Source organism: Bos javanicus, chromosome 16, assembly GCF_032452875.1.
Source record: "Bos javanicus breed banteng chromosome 16, ARS-OSU_banteng_1.0, whole genome shotgun sequence".
NCBI lineage: Eukaryota > Metazoa > Chordata > Mammalia > Artiodactyla > Bovidae > Bos > Bos javanicus.
This window is the reverse complement of record NC_083883.1, coordinates 30,883,182-30,908,439: the sequence shown is the minus strand read 5'-3', so window position 1 is coordinate 30,908,439 and position 25,258 is coordinate 30,883,182. Positions and strand designations below refer to the sequence as shown.

The 25,258-nt window shown below is 35.1% G+C and overlaps 1 protein-coding gene across 11 annotated transcripts in view; it reads left to right on the top strand.

The window, feature by feature from the left end:
* The window catches only part of CDC42BPA (CDC42 binding protein kinase alpha), a 297,280-nt gene that overhangs the window by 41,982 nt on the left and 230,040 nt on the right, over positions 1 to 25,258 (top strand). For all 11 annotated transcript variants that reach the window (XM_061382427.1, XM_061382422.1, XM_061382424.1 and 8 more), the window contains exon 2: positions 12,409 to 12,500. In XM_061382427.1, coding sequence (XP_061238411.1) covers positions 12,409 to 12,500 — 92 coding nt within the window. The remainder of the gene's footprint in view (positions 1 to 12,408; positions 12,501 to 25,258) is intronic.

The following is a 25,258-nucleotide window of genomic DNA, read 5'->3' as shown; positions in this document are numbered from 1 at the left end:
GTGCCATTGCCGTCTCCGAGAAAACAAGCTATTGGTTACCAAGTGGAGAGAGGGAAGAAAGGAGGAGTAAATTAAGGGTATGGGATTAAAAGAAACTGCTGTGTATAAAGTAGATAAACAGAATGTATTGTATAGCACAGTTAATTGCAGGCATTATCTTGTAATAACTTTTAATGGAGTAAAACTTATAAAAAAAGTGAATCACTATGCTCTATACCTGAAATTACTATAATATTGTAAATAAATAAAGTGCTATTTCAGATATTTTTCTAGATTATTTTTCAGAAGCTTTTTTTGATATATAGGAGTGAAGTTGACTTGTGAATATTGTTTCTGTCCAGCATCCTACTTGACTCAGTCATTAATAATAATGACTCATACTGATTTTTTTGTGGGATCTATGTAAAGTAATGCTCAAAACTCTCCAAGCCAGGCTTCAACAGTACATGAACCGTGAACTTCCAGATGTTCAAGCTGGATTTAGAAAAGGCAGAGGAACCAGAGATCAAATTGCCAACATCCATTGGCTCATCGAAAAAGCAAGAGAGTTCCAGAAAAACATCTACTTCTGCTTTACTGACTACACCAAAGCCTTTGACTGTGTGGATCACAACAACTGTGGACAATTCTTAAAGAGATGGGAATACCAGACCACCTTACCTGCTTCCTGAGAAGTCTGCATGAAGACTAAGAAGCAACAGTTAGAACTGGACATGGAACATCACACTGGTTCCAAATTGAGTAAGGAGTACATCAAGTCTGTATATTGTCACCCTGCTTATTTAACTTATACGCAGAGTAGTACATGCGAAATGCTGGGCTGGACAAAGCACAACCTGAATCAAGATTGCCGGGAGAAATATCAATAACCTCAAATGTGCAGATGATGCCACCGTTATGGCAGAGAGCAAAGAAGAACTAAAGAGACTTGATGGAAGTGAAAGAAGAGAGTGAAAAAGCTGACTTAAAACTCAACATTCAAAAAACTAAGATCATGGCATCTGGTTTTATCACGTCATGGCAAATAGATGGGGGAACAATGGAAACAGTGAGAGACTTTATTTTCTTGGGCTCCAAAATCACTGCATATGGTGACTGCAGCCATGAAATTAAAAGACACTTGCTCCTTGGAAGAAAAGCTATGGCCAACCTAGACAGCATTTTAAAAAGCAGAGACATTACTTTGCTGATAAAGGTCCATCTAGTCCAAGCTATGGATTTTCCAGTAGTCATGTATGGATGTGAGAGTTGGACTATAAAGAAAGCTGAGTGCCAAAGAATTGTTGCTTTTCAACTGTGGTGTTGAAGACTCATGAGAGTCCCTTGGACTGCAAGGAGATCCAACCAGTCAATCCTAAAGGAAATCAGTCCTGAACATTCACTGGAAGGACTGATGTTGAAGCTGAAACTCCAAAACTTTGGCCACCTGATGTGAAGAGCTGACTCATTGGTAAAGACCCTGATGCTGGGAAAGATTGAGGGCAGGAGGAGAAGGGGACGACAGAGGATGACATGGTTGGATGGCATCACCGACTCAATGGACATGAGTTTGAACGAGCTCCAGGAGTTGGTGATGGACAGGGAAGCCTGGCGTGCTTCAGTCCATGGAGTCGCAAAGATTCTGACATGACTGAGCGACTGAACTGACTGATGTAGATAAATCACACAATCTGCAGATTGTAACAGTTTTCTTTCTTCCTTTTCAATGGTTTTGTCTGTTATTTCTTACTACACTGACTTGGACCACTATTACAATGTTAAATAAAACCGATAATAACAATTATTTTAGTGGAAGTCATCCTTTATTTCCTAATTTTATAATTTTATTGATTTATATTTGCTGAGTTTCCATCGCTGTACGAGCTTTTCTCTAGGTGTGGCAGGCAGGGGCTTCTCTGTAGTTGTGGTGTGTGGGCTTCTCATTGCAGTGGTTTGTCTTGTTGCGGAGCACAGGCTCGAAGGCGCATGGGCTTCAGTAGTTGCGGCTTCTGGGCTCTAGAGCACAGGCTCAAGAGCTGGATGAACCTAGTTGCTCCATGGCATGTAGGATCTTCGTGAATCAGGGATTGAACCTATGTCCCCTGCAGTAGCAGGTGGGTTCTTTACCAGTAAGTCCCCAGGAAAGCCATATTTCCTAATTTTAAAGAAAACAGTTTTAACATATTACCTGTAAGTTATAGATGCTGTTTGCAACTGCTGCTGTTATTGCTGTCATTTATCAGGCCATAGCAATTTCCTTTTATTCCTCATTTGTTATAAATGTGGTTTTTAAAGTTGCATGAATGGTTGTTTAATTTAATTGAAATGTGTTTGTATAAATATATTTATTGATACATTAATTTTTCTTAAATCTCTTTATGTGTTAAATTATGCTAGTCAATTTTCTAATATTATAGTTTCCTTTCATGCTTGGTATAAGCCCAACCTGGTCATATTATGTTATTTATACATTGCTTGATTCAGTTGGATAATTTGATGAGACTTTTTGCGTCTATGTTTGTGAATCAGTTCAGTTCAGTCACTCAGTTGTGTCCAACTGTTTGCGACCCCATGAACTGCAGCATGCCAGGCTTCCCTGTCCAGCACCAACTCCCAGAGCTCGCTCAAACTCATGTCCATTGAGTTGGTGATGCAATCCAACCATCTCGTCCTCATGAATGTTCATGAATAAGACTGTACTTTTGGCATGAGATTAGGATTATATGAATTGGATAGCTTCTCCTCTTTGTTTATTGTTTTGAAAAATCAGTTTTACTGTGGGAATTATCTCTTATATGTTTGGTTGAATTTGCTTGTAAAGCAGTTCAGGATTGGTATTTTATGTGTGAAAGATTTTAAACTATTGATTCAGTTTACTTGTTGAACAATTCGTATTTTCAATTTTTGTCAGTTGCTCTTTTTAGTAACTTGTTCACTTCATTTTCAAATTTATGCCCCGAGTTGTTTATGACATTTTCTTACTATCTGTTTAATATCAGTAGAGTCTGTAGTTTTGTCTAATTTCTCATTTCCAGTGTTGACTTTTCTATACCTTCCTATTTTTTTCCATTTCTTATGTTTTTATTTTACTGTGTTCAGTGATTTGTCCTTTGGCCCTGTTGAGCCTCTCTGTTTTATGCTTATTTTCAAATTAATTTTATTTTTTTCTTCTTTATATTTTTGTTTTCTTCCTTCTAATTTGATTTTATTCTCTTGGTCTGACCTTCTGTGTTGTGTTTTTAACATCTTAAATTTCAGCTTTCCTTCTTTCCCATTATAAATACTGAATGCTTTCCCATACCAGTTATATTATAGAAGTTTTGATATGTAGTATTTTTATTATTAAGTAGTTCTGAATATTTTCTAGTTACCTAATTAATTTCTTCTTCAAAATTATTTTTGGATTTCAGAGCTTATGGATTTTCCTTGTAGTCTTTTTGTTATTGATTTGTAATTGTGCTTATTGCATATTATTCATAGAATTTTGTTTTTATGTTCCCAATACTTTAAATTTTTGTTGGAGATAGTTTTATGTTTTGCATATTATAGAAATTTGTAGAGCTTCAGTGTGTGTTTGAAAATTAATCCTCCAGCTCTTAGGTGGAGTGTTGTACATATGCCACTGAGTACACTAAAAGTACAGTAAAACCTTCTTTGGTCTGCTTGAGCTGTCAGTTACTAAGAGAGAGTCACAGCCCCCTTTAGGAAGGCGAGTTTGTTCTCTTGTCTGTCAGTTTGGCTTTACATATTTTGAGGTTATGTTATTGGGTATATACATGTTTAGACTTATTATGTCCTGGTTAAGTTCAGCTGTTTTTTTTTTTTTTAATCCTTAGGTATGACTCCTTTAAATCTCTACTCCACTAGTGCCTCCCCACCTGGTATCTCTTTTGTTGAATTTTTATCGCTGTATTGATTTTGAGGGTGAGGACAGATGGTTAATATTAGCCTCTATTTACTTTTTCTGAAATTTTATGTAAATTTAGTTAAGAACCCACTAAAACAATTTTAGAAAGGATGATCACATGTAAATATTGTATATTTGGAAAAATGCTTACAAAATATGGAAACTTCCAGCAATATTGGTAAAGAAAAGTAACGAATATAGACTTGAATATATATATTAGTAACTGAAAAGGGATCAAACCTATTCATATAGTAGGGTTTATTTATTTTTAAAATTTTATTTATTTTTGCCTGTGCTGGGTCTTGTTGCTATGCAGGCTTTTCTCCGGTTGTGGCAAGTGGAGGCTGCTGTCTAGTTTCAGTGCATGGGTTTCTCACGGTGGTGGCTTGTCTTGTTGTGGGGCACAGGCTCTAGGACATGTGAACTTCAACAGTCGCAGCATGTGGACTCAGTATTGCGGTTTGCAGGCTGTGGAGCGCAGGCTCAATAGTTGTGTTGCACAGGATTAGTTGAACTGTGGCGTGTGAGATCTTCCTGGATTGGAGATCAAACCCGTGTCTCCTGCATTGGCAGGCAGTTTTTTACCACTGAGCCACCAGGGAAGCCCCTGTATAGTAGGGTTTTATAAAGAAAAGAGTATTTTGTCACCCTATTCCAGTAAATTTGAAAATTTCAATACAGTGTATAATTTCTTAGAAGAATATAATTAATACAGTTGTCACAGGTATAAATAGAAAAATGAAAATGACAGTCTGAAAGAAATCAGAATATCAAAAGTACAACATAATGATGCATGAAAGATGTTTCACTAACAAGTTTTAGCAGACCGTACAGTCATAGTCTCCTTTGTCTTCTAAAACTTCTTTAGTTTTGTTTTTCACAGTAAGATCTTTAAACAAACTGGAATTATTTCATTTTAGAGAAAAGGAAAGGAGAAGAAGCTACTCAACATATTACATGAGGCTGGTTTATCATTGGTACTAAATCAGATCAAGATAGTAGAGAAAAAAATATAATTGTAAACCAACATTGTTTATAACCACAGATGTAAAATACCTAAGTAAAATGAAAGCAAACCAATTTCTTTTTTTTTTTCCTTAAATACATTACAGCGACTTCCTGGTGGCCCAGTGGCTAAGACTCTGCCCTCCCAATGCAAGTGTCCCAAGTTCAATCCCTGGTCAGGGAGCATGATTCCACATGCCACAGCTGAGAGTCTGCACGCTGAAACTAAACAAACAAATAATCCTGCATGCTGCAACTAAGACCCAGCACAACCAAAATAAATAAATAATATAAGAATAAATCATAAATACAATATTACAAAATTAAAAATACAAAAATAAAAAATACATTATAACCAAGGCAGATTTATCTCAAAGTGTACAAAGGTGTATCAGCTTCTAAGACCTTTTAAAGTAAAATGCCATGTTAAGAGAAGAGAAAAGAAAACCAAATCTTGTCCACAGAGGTTGTAATTACAGTCCTACCAGTTATTTATGAGAATACCTGTTATTCACACTGTGGAAAATCTTGGTGGTTTCAGGTTCTTTTATTTTTGGCATATTTGGTTGTTAAATAATAGAATATTACTAAGTTTATTTGCATTTCTCTAATTCTTTTATTGTGAACATAATTTTCTCTTTATTCAGTTCAGTTCAGTTCAGTCGCTCAGTCGTGTCCGACTCTTTACGACCCCATGAATCGCAGCACGCCAGGCCTCCCTGTCCATCACCAACTCCTGGAGTTCACTCACACTCATGTCCATCGAGTCAGTGATGCCATCCAGCCATCTCATCCTCTGTCGTCCCCTTCTCCTCCTGTCCCCAATCCCTCCCAGCATCAGAGTCTTTTCCAATGAGTCAACTCGTTGCATGAGGTGGCCAAAGTACTGGAGTTTCAGCTTTAGCATCATTCCTTCCAAAGAAATCCCAGGGCTGATCTCCTTCAGAATGGGCTGGTGGATCTCCTTGCAGTCAAGGGACTCTCAAGAGTCTTCTCCAACACCACAGTTCAAAAGCATCAATTCTTTGGCGCTCAGCTTTCTTCACAGTCCAACTCTCACATACATACATGACCACAGGAAAAACCATAGCCTTGACTAGACAGACCTTTGTTGGCAAAGTAACGTCTCTGCTTTTCAATATCCTATCTAGGTTGGTCCTAACTTTCCTTCCAAGGAGTAAGCATCTTTTAATTTCATGGCTGCAGTCACCATCTGCAGTGATTTTGGAGCCCAGAAAAATAAAGTCTCACACTGTTTCCATTGTTTCCCCATCTATTTCCCATGAAGTGATGGGACCAGATGCCATGATCTTAGTTTTCTGAATGTTGAGTTTTAAGCCAACTTTTCCACTCTCCTCTTTCACCTTCATCAAGAGGCTTTTTAGTCCCTCTTCACTTTCTGCCATAAGGGTAGTGTCATCTGCATATCTGAGGTTATTGATATTTCTCCCGGCAATCTTGATTCCAGCTTGTGCTTCTTCCAGCCCAGCGTTTCTCATGATGTACTCTGCATAGAAGTTAAATAAGCAGGGTGACAATATACAGCCTTGACGTACTCCTTTTCCTATTTGGAACCAGTCTGTTGTTCCATGTCCAGTTCTAACTGTTGCTTCCTGACCTGCATACAAATTTCTCTTCATTAGCCGTTTGCATTCAACACATTGAAAAATTGGGAGAGTAACACTTATTGCATAGTTTGTTTACTTGAGAACAAAGCACTATTTTATTTATCTTTATACCTCTCACATCTTATAAAATGCTCAGCATATAGTGAGTATTCAGAGATACTTTTGAGTGAATAAATATTGGTAAACTATGAGACTTCTGTAGAAATTTGTGAAACTCATTTTTGAATGTAAATAGAATTGTTTTGTTGTGTCAAAGAAATGGTATTTTTGCTAGCATTTTCCAGGAAATAAAGAATGGACAGAATTATTCTTTTAATTCATGTTGTTAATAATACTACAAGGTGCCATAAAATGTGGATATCTGACTGAATCCTTAATCATACATGATTTAACTACTTATTTGCTTGGTGCTTGCAGAATGTATACTGTTGCATGGAAAGATAATATCATTTATTTTTTGACATATTGTTACTCTTTGTACCTTTGCTAAAGATTGTTTCAGCAACCATTTGCTTACCTGAATTGTATTTCAGATACTTTAGTTTTTTAAAAAAGTTTCTTTTCCTGTTTTATGATAGTGTTTTAGAGGATTGAAATACTTAGATTTCTAACCTTTTAGATAATGTTACCCAGAGGAAGGCATATATAGAATTATTCTTTAACCATAGTTGTCTGTGTTGAATTTGCTGTCTTTGAATTTAGGGTCAGAAAGAAACACAGATAAAGAACGTATCCTCTGCTTGGATTAAGATATTTGGAAATCTTGAGGGGGACAGGGTTATAAAGAGAAGTAGAAGAAACAAAGAACTGTTCAATGTAATGTAAGCTGTGTTGTGATATTTTCCAGCTCTAGATGACAACTTACTTGTCTCCCCTGGCTGGCTCCAGGTCTTTATTTTTAATTTACACATTCTATGTGTACCAATTTTAGCCAAGTATTTCCGATACACTGGTGTAGAAGCAGGGAAAGAGAAGGACACTAGTCTCAAGATTATTGCAGTATATTTTGCCATGGCCTTATAACCCTCCTACACCTTTGTAGTGATGCTTTCTAATGCCCACTTGACTTCACATTCCAGGATGTCTGGCTCTAGGTGAGTGATCACACCATTATGATTATCTTGGTCGTGAAGATCTTTTTTGTACAGTTCTTCTGAGTATTCCTGCCACCTCTTCTTAGTATCTATTGCTTCTGTTAGGTCCATACCATTTCTGTCCTTTATCAAGCCCATCTTTGCATGAAATGTTCCCTTGGTATCTCTAATTTTCTTGAAGAGATCTCTAGTCTTTCCCATTCTGTTGTTTTCCTCTATTTCTTTGCATTGATCACTGAAGAAGGCTTTCTTATCTCTTCTTGCTATTCTTTGGAACTCTGCATTCAGATATTTATATCTTTCCTTTTCTCCTTTGCTTTTCGCTTCTCTTCTTTCCACAGCTATTTGTAAGGCCTCCCCAGACAGCCATTTTGCTTTTTTGCATTTCTTTTCCACGGGGATGGTCTTGATCCCTGTCTCCTGTACAGTGTCACGAACCTCATTCCATAGTTGATCAGGCACTCTATCAGATCTAGGCCCTTAAATCTATTTCTCACTTCTACTGTATAATCATAAGGGATTTGATTTAGGTCATACTTGAATGGTCTAGTGGTTTTCCCTAGTTTCTTCAATTTAAGTTTGAATTTGGCAATAAGGAGTTCATGATCTGAGCCACAGTCAGCTCCTGGTCTTGTTTTTGCTGACTGTATAGAGCTTCTCCATCGTTGGCTGCAAAGAATATAATCAATCTGATTTCGGTGTTGACCATCTGGTGATGTCCATGTGTAGAGTCTTCTCTTGTGTTGTTGGAAGAGGGTGTTTGCTATGACCAGTGCATTTTCTTGGCAAAACTCTATTAGTCTTTGCCCTGCTTCATTCCGTATTCCATGGCCAAATTTTCTGTTACTCCAGGTATTTCTTGACTTCCTACTTTTGCATTCCAGTCCCCTATAATGAAAAGGACATCTTTTTCGGGTATTAGTTCTAAAAGGTCTTGTAGGTCTTCATAGAACCCTTCAACTTCAGCTTCTTCAGCGTTACTGGTTGGGACATAGACTTGGATTACTGTGATATCAAATGGTTTGCCTTGGAAACAAACAGAGATCATTTTGTCGTTTTTGAGATTGCATCCAAGTACTGCATTTCTGACCCTTTTGTTGACCATGATGGCTACTCCATTTCTTCTGAGGGATTCCTGCCCACAGTAGTAGATATAATGGTCATCTGAGTTAAATTCACCCATTCCAGTCCATTTTAGTTTGCTGATTCCTAGAATGTCGACGTTCACTCTTGCCATCTCCTGTTTGACCCTTCCAATTTGCCTTGATTCATGGACCTGACATTCCAGGTTCCTATGCAATATTGCTCTTTACAGCATTGGACCTTGCTTCTATCACCAGTCACATCCACAACGGGGTTTTGTTTTTGCTTTGGCTCCATCCCTTCATTCTTTCTGGAGTTATTTCTCCACTGATCTCCAGTAGCATATTGGGCCCCTACTGACCTGGGGCCCAGTGTGGAATGTGAAGTCAAGTGGGCCTTAGAAAGCATCACTACGAACAAAGCTAGTGGAGGTGATGGCATTCCAGTTGAGCTCTTCCAAATCCTGAAAGATGATGCTGTGAAAGTGCTGCACTCAATATGCCAGCAAATCTGGAAAACTCAGCAGTGGCCATAGGACTGGAAAAGGTCAGTTTTCATTCCAATCCCAAAGAAAGGCAATGCCAAAGAATGCTCCAACTACCACACAATTGCACTCATCTCACACGCCAGTAAAGTAATGCTCAAAATTCTCCAAGCCAGGCTTCAGCAATATGTGAACCGTGAACTTCCAGATGTTCAAGCTGGTTTTAGAAAAGGCAGAGGAACCAGAGATCAAATTGCCAACATCCGCTGGATCATGGAAAAAGCAAGAGAGTTCCAGAAAAACATCTATTTCTGCTTTATTGACTATGCCAAAGCCTTTGACTATGTGGATCACAATAAACTGTGGAAAATTCTGAAAGAGATGGAATACCAGACCATCTGACCTGCCTCTTGAGAAATTTGTATGCAGGTCAGGAAGCAACAGTTAGAACTGGACATGGAACAACAGACTGGTTCCAAATAGGAAGAGGAGTACGTCAAGGCTGTATATTGTCACTCTGTTTATTTAACTTCTGTGCAGAGTACATCATGAGAAACGCTGGGCTAGAAGAAGCACAAGCTGGAATCAAGATTGCCGGGAGAAATATCAATAACCTCAGATATGCAGATGACACCACCCTTATGGCAGAAAGTGAACAGGAACTAAAAAGCCTCTTGATGAAAGTGAAAGTGGAGAGTGAATAAGTTGGCTTAAAACTCAACATTCAGAAAACAAAGATCATGGCATCTGGTCCCATCACTTCATGGGAAATAGATGGGGAAACAATGGAAACAGTGTGAGACTTTATTTTTCTGGGCTCCAAAATCACTGCAGATGGTGACTGCAGCCATGAAATTAAAAGACGCTTGCTCCGTGGAAGGAAAGTTAGGACCAGCCTAGACAGGATATTCAAAAGCAGAGACATTACTTTGCCAACAAAGGTCCGTCTAGTCAAGGCTGTGGTTTTTCCTGTGGTCATGTATGGATGTGAGAGTTGGACTGTGAAGAAAGCTGAGTGCCGAAGAATTGATGCTTTTGAACTGTGGTGTTGGAGAAGACTCTTGAGAGTCCCTTGGACTGCAAGGAGATCCAACCAGTCCATTCGGAAGGAGATCAGCCCTGGGATTTCTTTGGAAGGAATGATGCTAAAGCTGAAACTCCAGTACTTTGGCCACCTCATGTGAAGAGTTGCCTCACTGGAAAAGACTCTGATGCTGGGAGGGATTGGGGGCAGGAGGAGAAGGGGACAACAGAGGATGAGATGGCCGGGTGGCATCACTGACTTGATGGACATGAGTCTGAGTGAACTCCGGGAGATGGTGATGGACAGGGAGGCCTGGCGTGCTGCGATTCATGGGGTCGCAAAGAGTCAGACATGACTGAGCAACTGAACTGAACTGACTGACACCTTTGTAAATAATCTACTTGTAAATAAACTATTCTTGGATTGAAATGATTTATTTCTATTAGGACCCTCAGTGATTTCACAGTCTCACCATTTGTCCAGTCCAGTTTGTTCAAAACCAAGATGTCTTGTTTATTTTATTGAAATGTTAACTCCCTGGCTTTACATCTCTCTCTCACAGTATGAGATCCTTTATACCTTCATTCAGATTTGATCTGTTTATTTGATCTTCATCTTTTCCTGTGTGTGAATTCCAAATAAGAGTTTCAATCTGTATTTCCTTTCCTGACAATCTACAGCAGAAATCTAAACCACTGCAGAAACTTCTATACCAATGCAGAAATCTCTCATAGACTGTGTTCTGCAATGTGGAATACCCCTCTTTTCTAAACTAGTTAGGGCTAAATATCTTAGACCAAAACAAGTGGTAAGGCATTCTGTGTTTCTTTCACTCTTCTAGTGCTTAAATACATACCCTTAATCTTCTACACTCTGGTCTATGGTAGGAAGGAAAAGAGAGCTGTACCCATATATAAAGACTTTTAGTCATATTGACTCCTTTTTGTGTGAGAATAAGGACGGACATCAGGGGAGGAAAGGTGACAGGTCTAAATTTCTCTCAGAGACAGCAGAACATATAATTTATTTTATAATTTTTTAAAAATTTCAATATATTCCCTATAATTAATAATGTTTAAGTTTCTTGCATGGCATCCAAGGCCATTTCCATTTTCCATTTTCTAGCCCTGATTTCTTTTTTATTGTTACAATTCTATTACAGCAATTATTTATTTACCGTTATCGCCCAAAGTTCACTTTCTTGCTTCCCTTAATTTGCAAATATCTCTCCCTTTGCTGGGAATGGGGCTTCCCTGGTGGCTCAGAAGGTAAAGCATCTGCCTGCAATGTGGGAGACCCGGGTTCAGTTCCTGGGTTGGGAAGATCCCCTGGAGAAGGAAATGGCAACCCACTCCAGTATTCTTGCCTGGAGAATCCCATGGACAGAGAAGCCTGGCAGGCTACAATCCACAGGGTCTCAAAGGGTTGGACACGACTGAGCGACTTCACTTTCACTTTGCTGGGAATATCTACAGTGCAAACAGGTGAAGTAGCGAAGTTTACTTAGTCCTCAAGGCCCAGGTCCAAACTTACTCCCTCATTAGTGTTCACGTAAGAGGATTAGGGTTCCATTCTCACTGACCCTGAAGCGCTTTGTGTCTGTCTCTGTTAGAAACTTTGATCACATTATTATGTTATGTGTTTACATACTGTGTAAACAGTCTTTCAGAAAGACTGTGAAGTTCTTGAATGAAGGTACCATATTGTAATTATATTTGTTTAAAACTCCAGTAATTGTCACCATGCTTTGTATAATATCAGCTCTTGCTAAAGGAATGTTAAAAGAAGAAATAAATGAATGAATGTGGCAGAAATTTTGGTTTACTGTGTGGGAACTGCTGAATCTCTCTGGTGCCAACATATTTCCTTTTACTCCTTGAATCTTTGTGTTAAAATATATATCTAGCATTGAGTTAGAATACATGGGATGTTTAACATAAGAATATATTGATCTCATTTGTATGTCACTGCTACTTTGTGTTATTTCATATGTTGTTTGGCTTTTAAAAATCTGTTTTCCACCAAAAATATAATTCATATGTAAGAAATAAATGAAACATGGAAATTAAAACTATTTCTTCTCAGTATAGTTTCATGGGACTATTAAATACGTCAGCTTAATCCTTAATCATAATGTTTAAGAAATTCTGTTTACATCTAATTTGTATCACATTTCAATAATTGTTAATACGTTTTTGTTTCAGCTAAACCATTTACTTCTAAAGTGAAACAGATGCGATTACATAGAGAAGACTTTGAAATATTAAAGGTGATTGGTCGAGGGGCTTTTGGAGAGGTAAGAGATAAAGATTTTATAGAGATCTGATGTTTGTTTTGCAAGCTATTTTATACAGTCTTTGAAAGAATTTAATAAAATATTATTTACTTGCTTTTGTAATTGATACTATTGATCAGAAATCATTAAATTTTGAATGAAATCTTTCTACATGGATTTTTTTCCCAGTATACTTCTATTTTTTATATGTTATTGAAGTTTGAGTACGTGGACTCTTCTGTTTGTCTGTTTGTCTCTCTTGTGTCAATAGTACACTGCCTTAAATTAACTTTAGTTTGAGAAGTCTTAATATCTGGTAGTGTATTTACTGTAACTACTTCTCTCTTTGCCTCCCTTGTTAACCCTTTATATTTTCATATAATTTGGAATAAATGTTTCAGTTTGTACTTACTCTTGAAAATCCACATCTACACTCAGCACTCACATATCTGGAATTTTGATGAGGATTGTACTTAACTAGAGATTACTTTGAAGTTAATTTACATCTTAATAATATTGAGTCAACCAATCCATGAACATAGTATGTTCCTTCATTTATTTAGGGCTTTATAAATTTAACCCATGAATTATTTGTAGTTTTCATTCAGTAGAGATAATTTATGCGTTTTTCAGCAGATTTAGTCCTAGGTATGTTATATTCTTCATGCTGTTTTAATTAGATTGTTTAAGTTTTATTTTCTAATTGTTTTTACTAGTAGTTAGAACTACAATTGAATCTTGTTTATTGACTTCATACTCAGCAACCTAGCTAATTGTACTTTTAAAATCATGAATTGTGTTGGCTTTTAATCAGTGCTTTATCAGCATCTTTCGAGACATGGCTTTTCTCCTTAATTAGTTGAGTTACATTGATGTATTTTCAAATGTGAAACTAACTTTGCATTTCTAAAATAAGCCAGCTTTGTTGGGATATATTATCCTTTTAATTTACTGCTGGACTTGGTTTACTATTAGTGTGTGTGTTTTGGATCTTTAACAGGAATTGGCCTGACATTTTCCTGCTTACCACATCCTGATCAGATTTTGGTATCTTGGTTATACTGGCCTCATAAAAAGAAGGAGGTGTTTCCTCTTTTATTGTTCCATAGAAGAGTTTGAGAAGAATATTATTTCTTCCTTAAATGCTTAGAAGATTTCATTGGTGAAGCCATTTGAGCCTGGAGGTTCCTGTAGAGAGAGTTTCAAATTATGTATTCATTTAAAAAAATTGAATTGGACTATGCGGATTTCATGCATAGGTGTGTCAGTTTTGCTAGGTTCATCCATGTCACCTAATTTTTCAAATTTATTACTGAATTGGTCATTAGCACTTCTCATTTTTTTCATTTGTTATGCTTTGAGGTTTATCAGTTCTGTTATTTTTTTCAGTGAATTAACTTTTGCCCTTTGAATTTTCCTATACTAGATTTGTTTTCTGTTTCATTAGTTTTTGCTCTTAAAATATTCTCTGTCTTTGGTTTTAACTTGCTGTTCTTTTTCTAACTTGTGGAGATAGAGCATTAATTTCTAGCTCTTTTCTATACTTTTTCCTCTAAGCAACTTTAGCTATAGCCAAGTTTTGATGTGTCATATTTTCATTATAATTTTCCTTAAAATAACAGTGTAATTTCCAATGTGATTACAGATTTCTCTAGTGGATTTTTTTTTTAATCTTTGATTTTAGAAGTTTATTTCTCAGTCTCTACTTGGTGCATTTTAGTTATATTTCTGCTTCTGAGTGATAATTTAATTCTAGAGCAGTCAGGGAGTATGCACTGTGTACCTTCACATCTTTGAAATTTGCTGTCTGGTGTTCTATAAATATCAGGTGAAAGATATTAATCTTGTTTAAATCTTCCATATCCTTAGTGTTTTTCCTGCTTGTTGCTTCATTTCCTGAGAGAGGATTTGCTTATTTCTTTTTTATTTTATTTCTTTCAGTTTTCACCGATAGCAGATAAACATTATTATATCTTCCTAGTTATTAACTCTTTTATCAGGATGTAATGATACCTGTTATCTCTAAGTAATAAAGTTAAACTTTACTTCATCTGATATTAGTTGAATGATTCCAGCTCTTTTTATTAGTCTTCTACATTAAACATCTTATTCCACCCTTTTAGTTTTAGTTTTCTATAACCTTGCATGTTTACCATTTAATAAAATATAGTTTTTGGTTTTTAATTTGGTCTGATAAATTTCTTATCTTTAATTGGAGTATAGTCAGTTGGCATTTAAATATAATTACATTATTCTTATTTGTTTTCTATTTGTCTTGCACATTTAGTATTATCTTTCAATTCTTGGGTTAACTGAGTATTTTAAATTATTCTTTCCCCCTTCTATTAATTTCTTAGCTGCACCTTCTTTTATTGGTTTCCTGAGATTGCTTCTTCTGTTCTTAGTAAATTTGTATTGAGTGGCCAAAAGTTTGTTTGGGTTTTTCCAGAACATCTCACAAAAAAACCTGAATGAACTTTTGGCCAATCCAATATTTTGCCATTTCCCATTTTTTATTTTTTGTCATTATTGTCTTTTAGCTCTACATGTATTTGAAACCCCCCAAAATATGATTATACTGTCCCTCTTCATTTTAGATTTACCCATGTATTTACAGTTTTTTACTCTTCGCATTCACATATTTATTTATATTTATATATTTGTTTTTGATTGGCATTTCCTTTTGACTTAAAAATGTCCTTTAGTAATATTTTGCCAGGTCTGCTGAGATAAATTATCTGCCATTTTTTTTCTGGAAATACATTTATTTTGAGGTATTAACAAATTTGTGTTATATACATACTTAGCTCAGTGAATTTGTACATTTGCATGAACTTCTGTAACCTTTATGTTGATCAAAATAGGCTTCTATTCCCGCATCTCTGTGAATAACCACCTTCTCAGTAACCATCTATTCTGACTTCTATAATTATAGGTTTATTTTGCCTGTTTTTGAATGCTATACTAGTGGAATTATATAATGTATATATATATTTCTTTCGTTTCTGGCTTCTTTTGCTCAGTATTATGCTTATATAATTCACTTTTGTTTTTTATTGATCCACAATATTCCTCTGTATGAATATACTGCTGCTGCTGCTGCTAAGTCGCTTCAGTCGTGTCTGACTCTGTGCAACCCCATGGACTGCAACCCACCAGGCTCCTCTGTCCATGGGATTCTCCAGGCAAGAACAATGGAGTGGGTTGCCATTTCCTCCTCCAGTGCGTCAAAATGAAGTCGCTCAGTCGTGTCTGACTCTTAGCGACCCCATGGACTGCAGCCTACCAGGCTCCTCCGTCCATGGGATTTTCCAGGCAAGAGTACTGGAGTGGGGTGCCATTGCCTTCTCCAATGAATATACTACAAGTACTCAAATTTATTTTTGACCATTGTTATTAATGTTGTTATGGATGTTCATATACATGTTTTTTGGGAGACAGAAGCATTCATCTCTGTTTGCTATAACCCTAGTAGAATTTGGGTCACATGGTAGGCATATTTAGATTTAGTTGGTAGTGCCAAATAATATCCCAGTTGGTTAGGTCAGATTATACTCCTGCCAACAATGTGTGAAGGTCCCAGTTGCTTCACAACCTCACCAGCAGTTGGGTCAATTTTTAGACTTTAGACATTTTTTTGGTGGATGAGTAGTGGTATTGATTGTGATTTCATTTTATATTTCCTGATAACATTTAAAGTTGAGCCTATTTTCATATCACTTCATGTAACTTGGACATCCTTTTTCATAAAGTGCACATTTGGGGCCTGGGGGAGTGGGAACAGGTGACTTATTGGTATATTCTGGATACAAGTTCTTTGTTAGAGGGGTGTGTGTGTGTGTGTGTGTGTGTGTGCACGCGTGCACGTGTGCGCACGCATGCTCATGTATTAAACAAAGTCTCTTCCTGTCTGTGGCTTGACTTTTCTCTGTATAGATGCTTCTATTGAAGAAAAGATTTTAATTTTGGTGAAATCCATTTAATTAAGCTTTTCTTTATGATTAGTGTTTTTTTGTATTTGTTAAATTTTTTCTACCCTGAAAGTCATGAAGATGTTTCCTGTTATATAATCTATAAAAAATCTTTTTCATTTAGGTCTATGATCCATCTGGCATTATTTTGTGTCTTGTGAGGTATAGTCAAGGTTCATTTTATTCTTTGTGGATTTCACAGCATCATTTATTTAAAGACTACTTTTCTACATTTGACTGCAAAGGAATTTCTGTTGGTCAGGTGTTATGTGTGATACTTTTATTAATTTTTAATAGTTTTTAATGTAGAATTTTTGTTTGTGTTTCATTAAATTTATTTTTGGGTCTTTGATGTTTATTGATGAACCTATAACTGCTGCTAGACTAGAACTACAATTAATTTTTGTGTATTGATCTTGTATTTAAATATCTTGATGTATTAACTAAGCCTAGTGTATTTATAAATTAAAAAAAAGTTTCATGTGCATAGTCATACCATTTCCAAATAATGACAGCTGTTTTCTTTCTTTCATTTTTCCTTTTATTTCTTTTTACGTATTATTGCAATAGAGAATATTTTTGCTTAAAACATTGAATTCAGTTGTTGAAAATAAATTTTTGTGTGGTTTGTAATTCAGGGGTAAGTATGAAGTTTGCTGCAGCTTTTTTTTTTTTTAATTGTTACTCTTTTTAGGTTAAGGATGTACTCTTTTTTAGGTGAAGGAAGTTTTCCTTGCAATTCTAGTCTGTTGAGAGCTTTTACCATGCATTAGAGTTAACTTTTGTCAAAAGGTTTTCTGTATCTGTTTTGATTCCTGATTTAACTTCTATATTTGGTTAATGTGGAAGTAATATTGATTAATTTTTAAATATACCAATAGTGGATTGCTATATAAATCTGGTTGTTCCTGATGTATTCTTTTAGTATATTGTTGGTTTTGATTTGCTAATATTTTGTTTTCCATTTTTTGTTATGTGCATGAAAAAGATTGGCCTTTAATTTATCTATCTTTTAATTTCCTTATATTTTAAAAATTATGCATCTCTCTTAAGACAATTTGGGAGTTATTCACATATTATCAATTTTCTGAGTTTGTTTAAGATTATTGCTCTTTCTTTATATGTTTGAAAGTATTCTCTAGTGAAGCCATCTAGACTAGGAGTGCAGTTTCTTTTGGTTGTTTGTTTATATCTTTGGAGGTAAATTTTATATGTGTTGAAATACACTAGTTGTATTATGTACAATTCTATGAGTTTTGACAAATGGATTCCCCTTTCTCAAGATACAGAATGTTTCTGTCACTCTAAGAAGTTCCATTTCCTGTTAGTTTCCCGTAACTTCTGTCAAGTGGCAACCACTGTTCTAAATTTTAACCATGCATTAGTGTTGACCATTTGAAAATTTCATGTAAATGAAAATCATACCATATATAATCTTTTGTGTCTGGCTTCCTTTGCTCAGAATCATGTCTGTGAGATTCATTCTTGTGATCAAATGTAGTAATATAGTAATACTTTTTACTGCTGATTAGTGCACTGCTTTTTTAGTATACCATAGTTTATTCTTCTATTGATAAACAATTGCATAGTTTCTCATTTTTGGTTGTTAGGATTAAAACTGAAGTGAATATTCGTGTACAAGTTTTACAGAACTGTGTATTCATTTTTCTTGGATAAATAATGGATTGGAACTGCTGTGTTAAGTAGTAGATGCATATTTAAATTGAAAAGAAACTACCACATTTTTTTTCTAATAGGGTTGTACCATTTTATATTCCTATCAGTTCTGTGTTCTCACCAGTATTTTTTGTTGTTGTCGTTAGTCTTTTAAATTTTAGTCATTCTAATGGATGTGTAATAGTGTCTTATGGGTAAATTGCATTGTTATGTGGATTTGTGTTATATAAAAACAGAATGATGAATTTTTGTGTTATATCTTCCTTTGTGAAGTATATGTTCAGATATTTTGTTCAGTGAAAAAAATGAGGTATTTGTGTCATTAAGTTGTAAGAATTCTTTATATTTTATATTTATAAATGTCTTTTGTCAGATAAATATTTTGTCAGTATTTTCTCAAAGGCTGCATAAATTTCCTGTTAATTTTCTTAAAAATGTCTTTTGATGAGCAGAAGTTAGGTTTAATTTTATCAATTTTTTTCCTTTATGGTTATTTTTTTCCTGTGTTCTTTGTAATAAATCCTTATTTATATCCAGGTCACAGAGATATTTACGTATGTCTTTCCCTAAAACCATTGTAGTTTTAGCTCTTATGTTTAGATTGGTGATTCATTTCAGATTAATTCAGGTCTGATATGAGATAAGGATCGAGGATAATTTTTTTCCATGTGGCTATCCACATGGCACATGGCAGTTGTTTCAGCACCATTTGTTGAAAAGGCTGTTTCTCCTCAATGAATTACTTGAGTTCCTTTGTCAAAAATGTCAGTTGACCATAAGAATGTTGATCTGATTTTCCTCTTTCTATTCTACTTCATCAATATCTTTTTCTATCCTTATGTCAGTACCACACAATCTTGATTTGTAGGTTTATACTGTAGAGTTGAGTGTTTGTTTTAACTGAGGACTTTTCCATTATTATATAAATGTTAGAAATCAGTGTGTCAGTTTCCATAAAAACTTACTGGTATTGAAATTGAGTTTACATTCAATTTGTAGATTAATATTGAGAGGACTGACATCTTAATCTTGAGTCTACTAGTTAGTCCATGATCATGGCAGTTTTCTTTGTCTTTTAACTTTTTTTAAGAGTATTTTGTAATTTTTGTGTATAGATCTTGTTTATAATTTGTTAAATTTATTGCTAAAATTTTTATGTTTTTTGATGCTAATGTAAATGATATTTAAAAATTTATATTTCACATAGTATGCTCTTAGTGTGTAGATATACCACTCATTTTTGTATCTGACTTTATTTTCTAAATTCATTTATTATTTTTTAAATAGTTTTTTGTTTTTTTTGGTTGCTACTTTCTTAGTTGTTCCCTGCAAACAGCCATATTATCTGAGAATAGGAATAGTATCCTTTTCACTTTCTAGAGTTTGTGTTCTATTTCTCTATTTTGACTTATTATACTAATTCAGACCTCTAATATAATGTTGAATGGGTATCTTGAGGGTACATGGTCATACTTATTTCTGAATTCAAGGAGATAGGATTTAGTGTTTGACTAGTAAGTATGATGTTAATTATATGTGTTTTTGAAGGTACCCTTTATCTGATTAAAGAAATTAACTTCTATTATTAGTTTGCTGAGGATTTAGTAGTCATGCGGATTTACTCTTTTATTCTGTTAATTTGGTGGATTAATTTGATGGATTTTTAAAATAGGCTTTGTTTTTTTAGAGTAGTTTTAGGTCCATGGCAAGACTGAGCACAAAGTACAAAAATTCTTTGTATACTCCTTTCCCTTGCACATGTGCAGCCTCTCTCATTATCAGCCTACCACACAAGAATGATACATTTATTATAACTGTTGAATCTACATGGACATATCATAAGGTATAGTCTATAGTTTACATTAGGCTTCACTTTTGGTGTTATACATTAGAAAAATGTATAGTTACATTTATCCAACATTTTAGTATAATACATAATAGTTTTTCACTGCCTTAAAAATCCTCTGTGCTCTGCCTATCCATCTCTTCCTGCTCCTAACCTCTGATCACCACTGATCTGTTTCCTGCCTTCATAGTTTTGCCTTTTCCCAAATGTCATAAACTTGAAATTATACAGTATATAGCTTTTTCAGATTGGCTTCTTCCATGTAATAATAGTCATTTTAAGTTTCCTTTGTGTCTATATATTGCTCGATGGCGCCTTTCTTTTTAGCACCAGGGAATATTTCATTGTTTGAATGTACCACTGCTTATTTATCCTTTCACCTACTGAAGGACATCGTTGTTTTTTACCAAGTTTTGGTAATTATGAACAAAGCTGCTATAAACAGTCATGTGCAAGTTGTTGTGTGGACATCAACTTTCAGTTCGTTTGCCTAAATACCAAGAAACAGAATTGCTGAATCATATGTTTAAGAGCATTATTTAAGTTTTGTAAGAAAGCACCAAACAGTCAACCAAAGTGGCTATACCATTTTGCATTCCCACCAGCAGTGATTGAGAGTTCCTGTCGCTCCACATGCTCACCATCATTTAGCAGTTGTCAGTATTTTGAATTTTGGTCATTCTAATGGATGTGTAGTGGCATCTTATTGTTTTAATTTGTAGTTCCCTAGAGGATGTTTGGCAACCCACTCCATTGTTCTTGCCTGGAGAATCCCAGGGATGGGGGAGCCTGGTGGGCTGCCATCTATGGGGTCGCACAGAGTCGGAGACGACTGAAGCGACTTAGCAGCAGCAGAGGATGTTGAGCATCTTTTCATGTGCTTATTTATCATCTGTATATCTTCTTTGGTAAAACATATATTAAGATCTTTAATCTTTTAACAGGATGGTTTGTTTTCTTATTGTGGAACTTTAAGAGATTTTTTTATGCTACATTTTAGATAATAATCCTTCATCAGATATCTTTTGCAAATATTTTTTTCGCAAGGCTTGTTTCTTATGCTTTTGACAGTGTCCTTCACAGAGCGGAAGTTTTTAAATGAAGCCCAACTTATCAATTATTTCTTTCATGAATTATGCCTTTGATGTTATGTAGATTGATTTTCAAATATTAAATTACTCCCTAGGATAAGCTCCATTTGGTCATGACTTACTGTCCTTTGTGGCTTCCCTGTGCCTCAGCTAGTAAAGAATCCGCCTGGGAGACCAGGGTTCGATCTCTGGGTTGGAAAGATCCCCTGGAGAAGGAAACAGTTACCCACTCCAGTATTCTGGCCTGGAGAATTCCATGGACTGTATAGTCCCTGGGGTCACAGAGAGTCGGACACGACTGAGTGACTTTCACTTTCACTACTGTCCTTTTGAGATAATTGATTTATTCAGTTCCTTGATATTTTCTTAACTGTTTACATGTCTATATTCAGGGGAAATAAAGTGAAAGTGAAAGTTGCTCGGTTGTGTCCAACTCTTTGCAACCCCATGGACTGTAACTCATCAGGCTCCTTTGTCCATGGAATTCTCCAGGCAACAATACTGGAGTGGGTTACTATTTCCTTCTCCAGGGGATCTTTCCAACCCAGGAATCGAACCCAGTTCCTCTTGCACATGACTGTTTATAGCAGCAGATTCTTTACTGTCTGAGCCAAATGTTGACCTATAATTTTCTTGTTTTAAATCATGTCTGTGTCAAATATTGACATCAGGTTATGCTGGACTTATGAATTGGGGAGTGTTTTCTCTTTTTCAGAAAAAATATGTGTTTATTTATTTATGTATTTATTTTTCTTTAAAATTTACCAGTGACGCTATCTGGACTTGGGTATTTCTTTGTGGGGCATTTAATCCTACTAATTTAACTTCTTGATGCTTATAAAGTTAGCAAGATTTTCTATTTCATCTTTTGTCGCCATCAGTAAGTTTTGTGTTTCATAGAATTTGGGTAATTCTTTTAAATTTTTGAATGTATAAGGTTGTTCATAATATCTGTTATTTCTTGATGTCTGTGGAATACAAGATGATATTCTCTCTTTTACTGCATATATTTATAATTCATGTTTTATTTTTCTTGATCAGTCATGTAGAAGTTTTTCAGTGTTGTTAGTAATTGAACAAAGCTACTTTGGCTTTGTTAATTGTCTATATTTTTGTCTCTTTTTGGGCTTCCCTGATGGCTCAGCTGGTAAAGAATCTGCCTGCAATGCTAGAGACCTGGAGAAGGGAACGGCTACCCACTCCAGTATTCTTGTCTGGAGAATTCCACGGACTGAAGAGTCCATGGGGTCTCAAAGAGTTGGACACAACTGAGCGACTTTTACTCACTTGTCTCTTTTTAACTTAAACCTTTTTTTTTTTTTTTAGCATTTTAAAAATCTTTGTTATTTCTTTCCTTTTAATTTCTCTGGATTTAATTTGTTCATCTTCTATATGCTTCTCTAGACAGAATTAGAGATCTTTGATCTCTTTGATTCTTTTCCATTCCAGTTTAAGCATTAAAGCTATAAATTTCCCTTTACGTAGAGTTAGGTGTATCCTATAGATATTGATGTTATATTTTCACTGTCATTCATATCAAAATACTGTTTAATTTGGATGTCTTCTTTGATAAGTCATTATTTGCATCATTTACTTTTGGTAATTTTTGAACTTTGTGAACTCTTTTACTGTTATTGACTTAAATTCATTTTTTTTTTCCATCAGACATCACACTCTTAATTTTTCAAAAGTTTTAAGGTTTATTGAAATTTGCCATATGATCGGAATATGGCTTGTCTTCATGAACACTCCATGAGTACTTGAAATTAGTTTTTAGTCTACATTTGTTGCTTTTAGTCTTTATAAATGTCAGTTGGGTCAAGATGGTTGATGTTGTCATTAGATCTTCCATAATTTGTTGAGATTTGTTCAGTGTTTTTGAGGGAGGGGTATTAACGTCTCCAAATATAATTGTGAGTATGCCTGTTCCTCCTCCTGTAATTTATCACTGTTTATTTTATACGTTTTGGAATTCTTAAGGGGGTATACACTTTTTCCATTTTTATGTCTTCCTGATATACCAACCCTTTTAGCATTATGGAATGTTTACTTTAGATAAGGTAATATTCCTCGTGTTGTAGTCTAATTTGTTTCACATAAATATAGCCTTTTTCTTTTCGCATTTGCATTTAAAGGGAATGTCTCAGGCATGCCATATAGTTAGGTTTTGCCTTCCTTATACACTATGATAATCTCCGCACTGTTTAGACCATGGTCAGCAGACTTTTTCAGTAAAGTGCCAGACCGTAAATATTTAGATCTTGAAGGAAGACCATGTGGTTTGTGTGGCAGCTGCTCTATTCTGTCTCTGTAGTGTGAAAGTAGCCCTTGACAATTTGTAAATGAATGGATTTGGTTGTGTTCAAAGAGAGTTTTATTTATAAAACAAGTATTGTGTCATATTCACAAGCCACAGCTTGTGAAGCCTGTTTTAGACAATTTTTAATTAATATATTTATAAATGTAATAGATTTAGCTATGTCATTTGTTGTTTGTTTTCTCCTTGTCTCATCAGTATTCTATTGATCCTTCCTTTGAGTTGCTAGAGTATTTTTTAGTGATTTATTATTTATGATTTCTCTGTTGACTCTTTTACCACACATCTCTGTATTATTTTCTTAGTGGTTGCCCTTTATTATGGATCTTTTTTCCCCATTCCAAGAAGTTAGTGTGTTTGAAAAAGTGTCACAATATTCTTACTTATCACAGAAACATCAGTGTCTGTTTCCTTCTTACTGATAACTTTGCTTTCTTTCTTCTTTTATGTTAGTACATAGCCAGAGAGTAGCATCAAATAAATTGCTGAGAATTAGAGCCAGACAGAAGTGAATTGCAGTGACCCAGAAAAACATGCACATAATTCCTGCCAAAAAGTATATTAATCAGGTATAAGAACTGGAAAGGGTTAAAATTCTAATTTGCCAATATGATATTATTATATATCTTAGAAACCCAAGATAATAACTGAAAGCTACTGTAAATTAAAGAGATAATAATTAGACAGAAGTCTTGAGTTTTCATATGTATAAACAACCATAGTTGAAAGATAATGGAAGAAAAAAATGCACATCTTAAAAGTGTTAATTCTTTCTAAATTAATTATAGATTAAATAACTAATATATATGCTAATTATTAGACAGGCTGACTCTAAGTTTAGGAATATAATTAAGAATCATCAGAAGAACTCTTAAAAAGTAGAGTGATGACAGACCCATTATATAATTGAAACATGTTATAAAGCCTCAACAAATAACACATGAATAAGAAATCCAGAAATGGGGTCAGTTACATAAAGGAATTTAAAATTTACTAAAGACAGGATCTCCCATTAGTACAAAAGAGATAGAATTCATAGTAAATGGTCTTGAGACAACTGGATCGCCAGTTGGAAAAGTCCATTTGTGGATCCAGTTAAAATTCATACCATATATTAGGAGAAAGTACAAATGGATCAAGTGTTCAAGTATAAAAGTAAAATAAATGTAATACAAAGTACCCATCAGTGGATTGACTAAGCTGTGGTCTGTCTACCTATGGAATGCTGTGTAGCTGCAGTAAAGAAAAAGTTCACTATGCTTCTATGGAGAAATCTATAGGATACATTGTGAAGGGAAAAAATCAGGTGTAGGACAATGTCTTTAGAATACTATCTTTTGTTAAAAAGAGGTAGAAATATTATGATTCATACTTGTGTTTTCATAAAGTGTCATTTTAAAGGGACAAGAGGGAATGGGGTAGACAGAAGTGTGAGTGACACTTCTAACTGGAAACCTTTTTATGTTGTTTTAATTTTTGAAATGTGTGTATGTAATCTATTTTAAAAGTCATTAAAAAATTCTTCCAGATTGAGATGAATTATTTTGCAGGTTCTGTGAATCATTTAAGGAAGAAGCAATTCTAAATTTAAATTTCCTCAGATAATAGAAAAAGAGGGACAAGGAAGAAGCAATTCTAAATTTAAATTTCCTCAGATAATAGAAAAAGAGGGACCACTGCCCAGTTCCTTCTATGAGGCTAGAACAATCTTGTTTCTGAACTCTTGACAGTATACTGAGTGAAGGAGACAACAGGGAAAAAATGCATATAATTTGCTTTTATCACATATGTCAGGGTATTGGTTATCTCTACTGGGAAAGCAGAAATTGTGGTCAGGTGAAACACGTCAGGGATTTCAAGGTTGCCCCAGGGTTCTG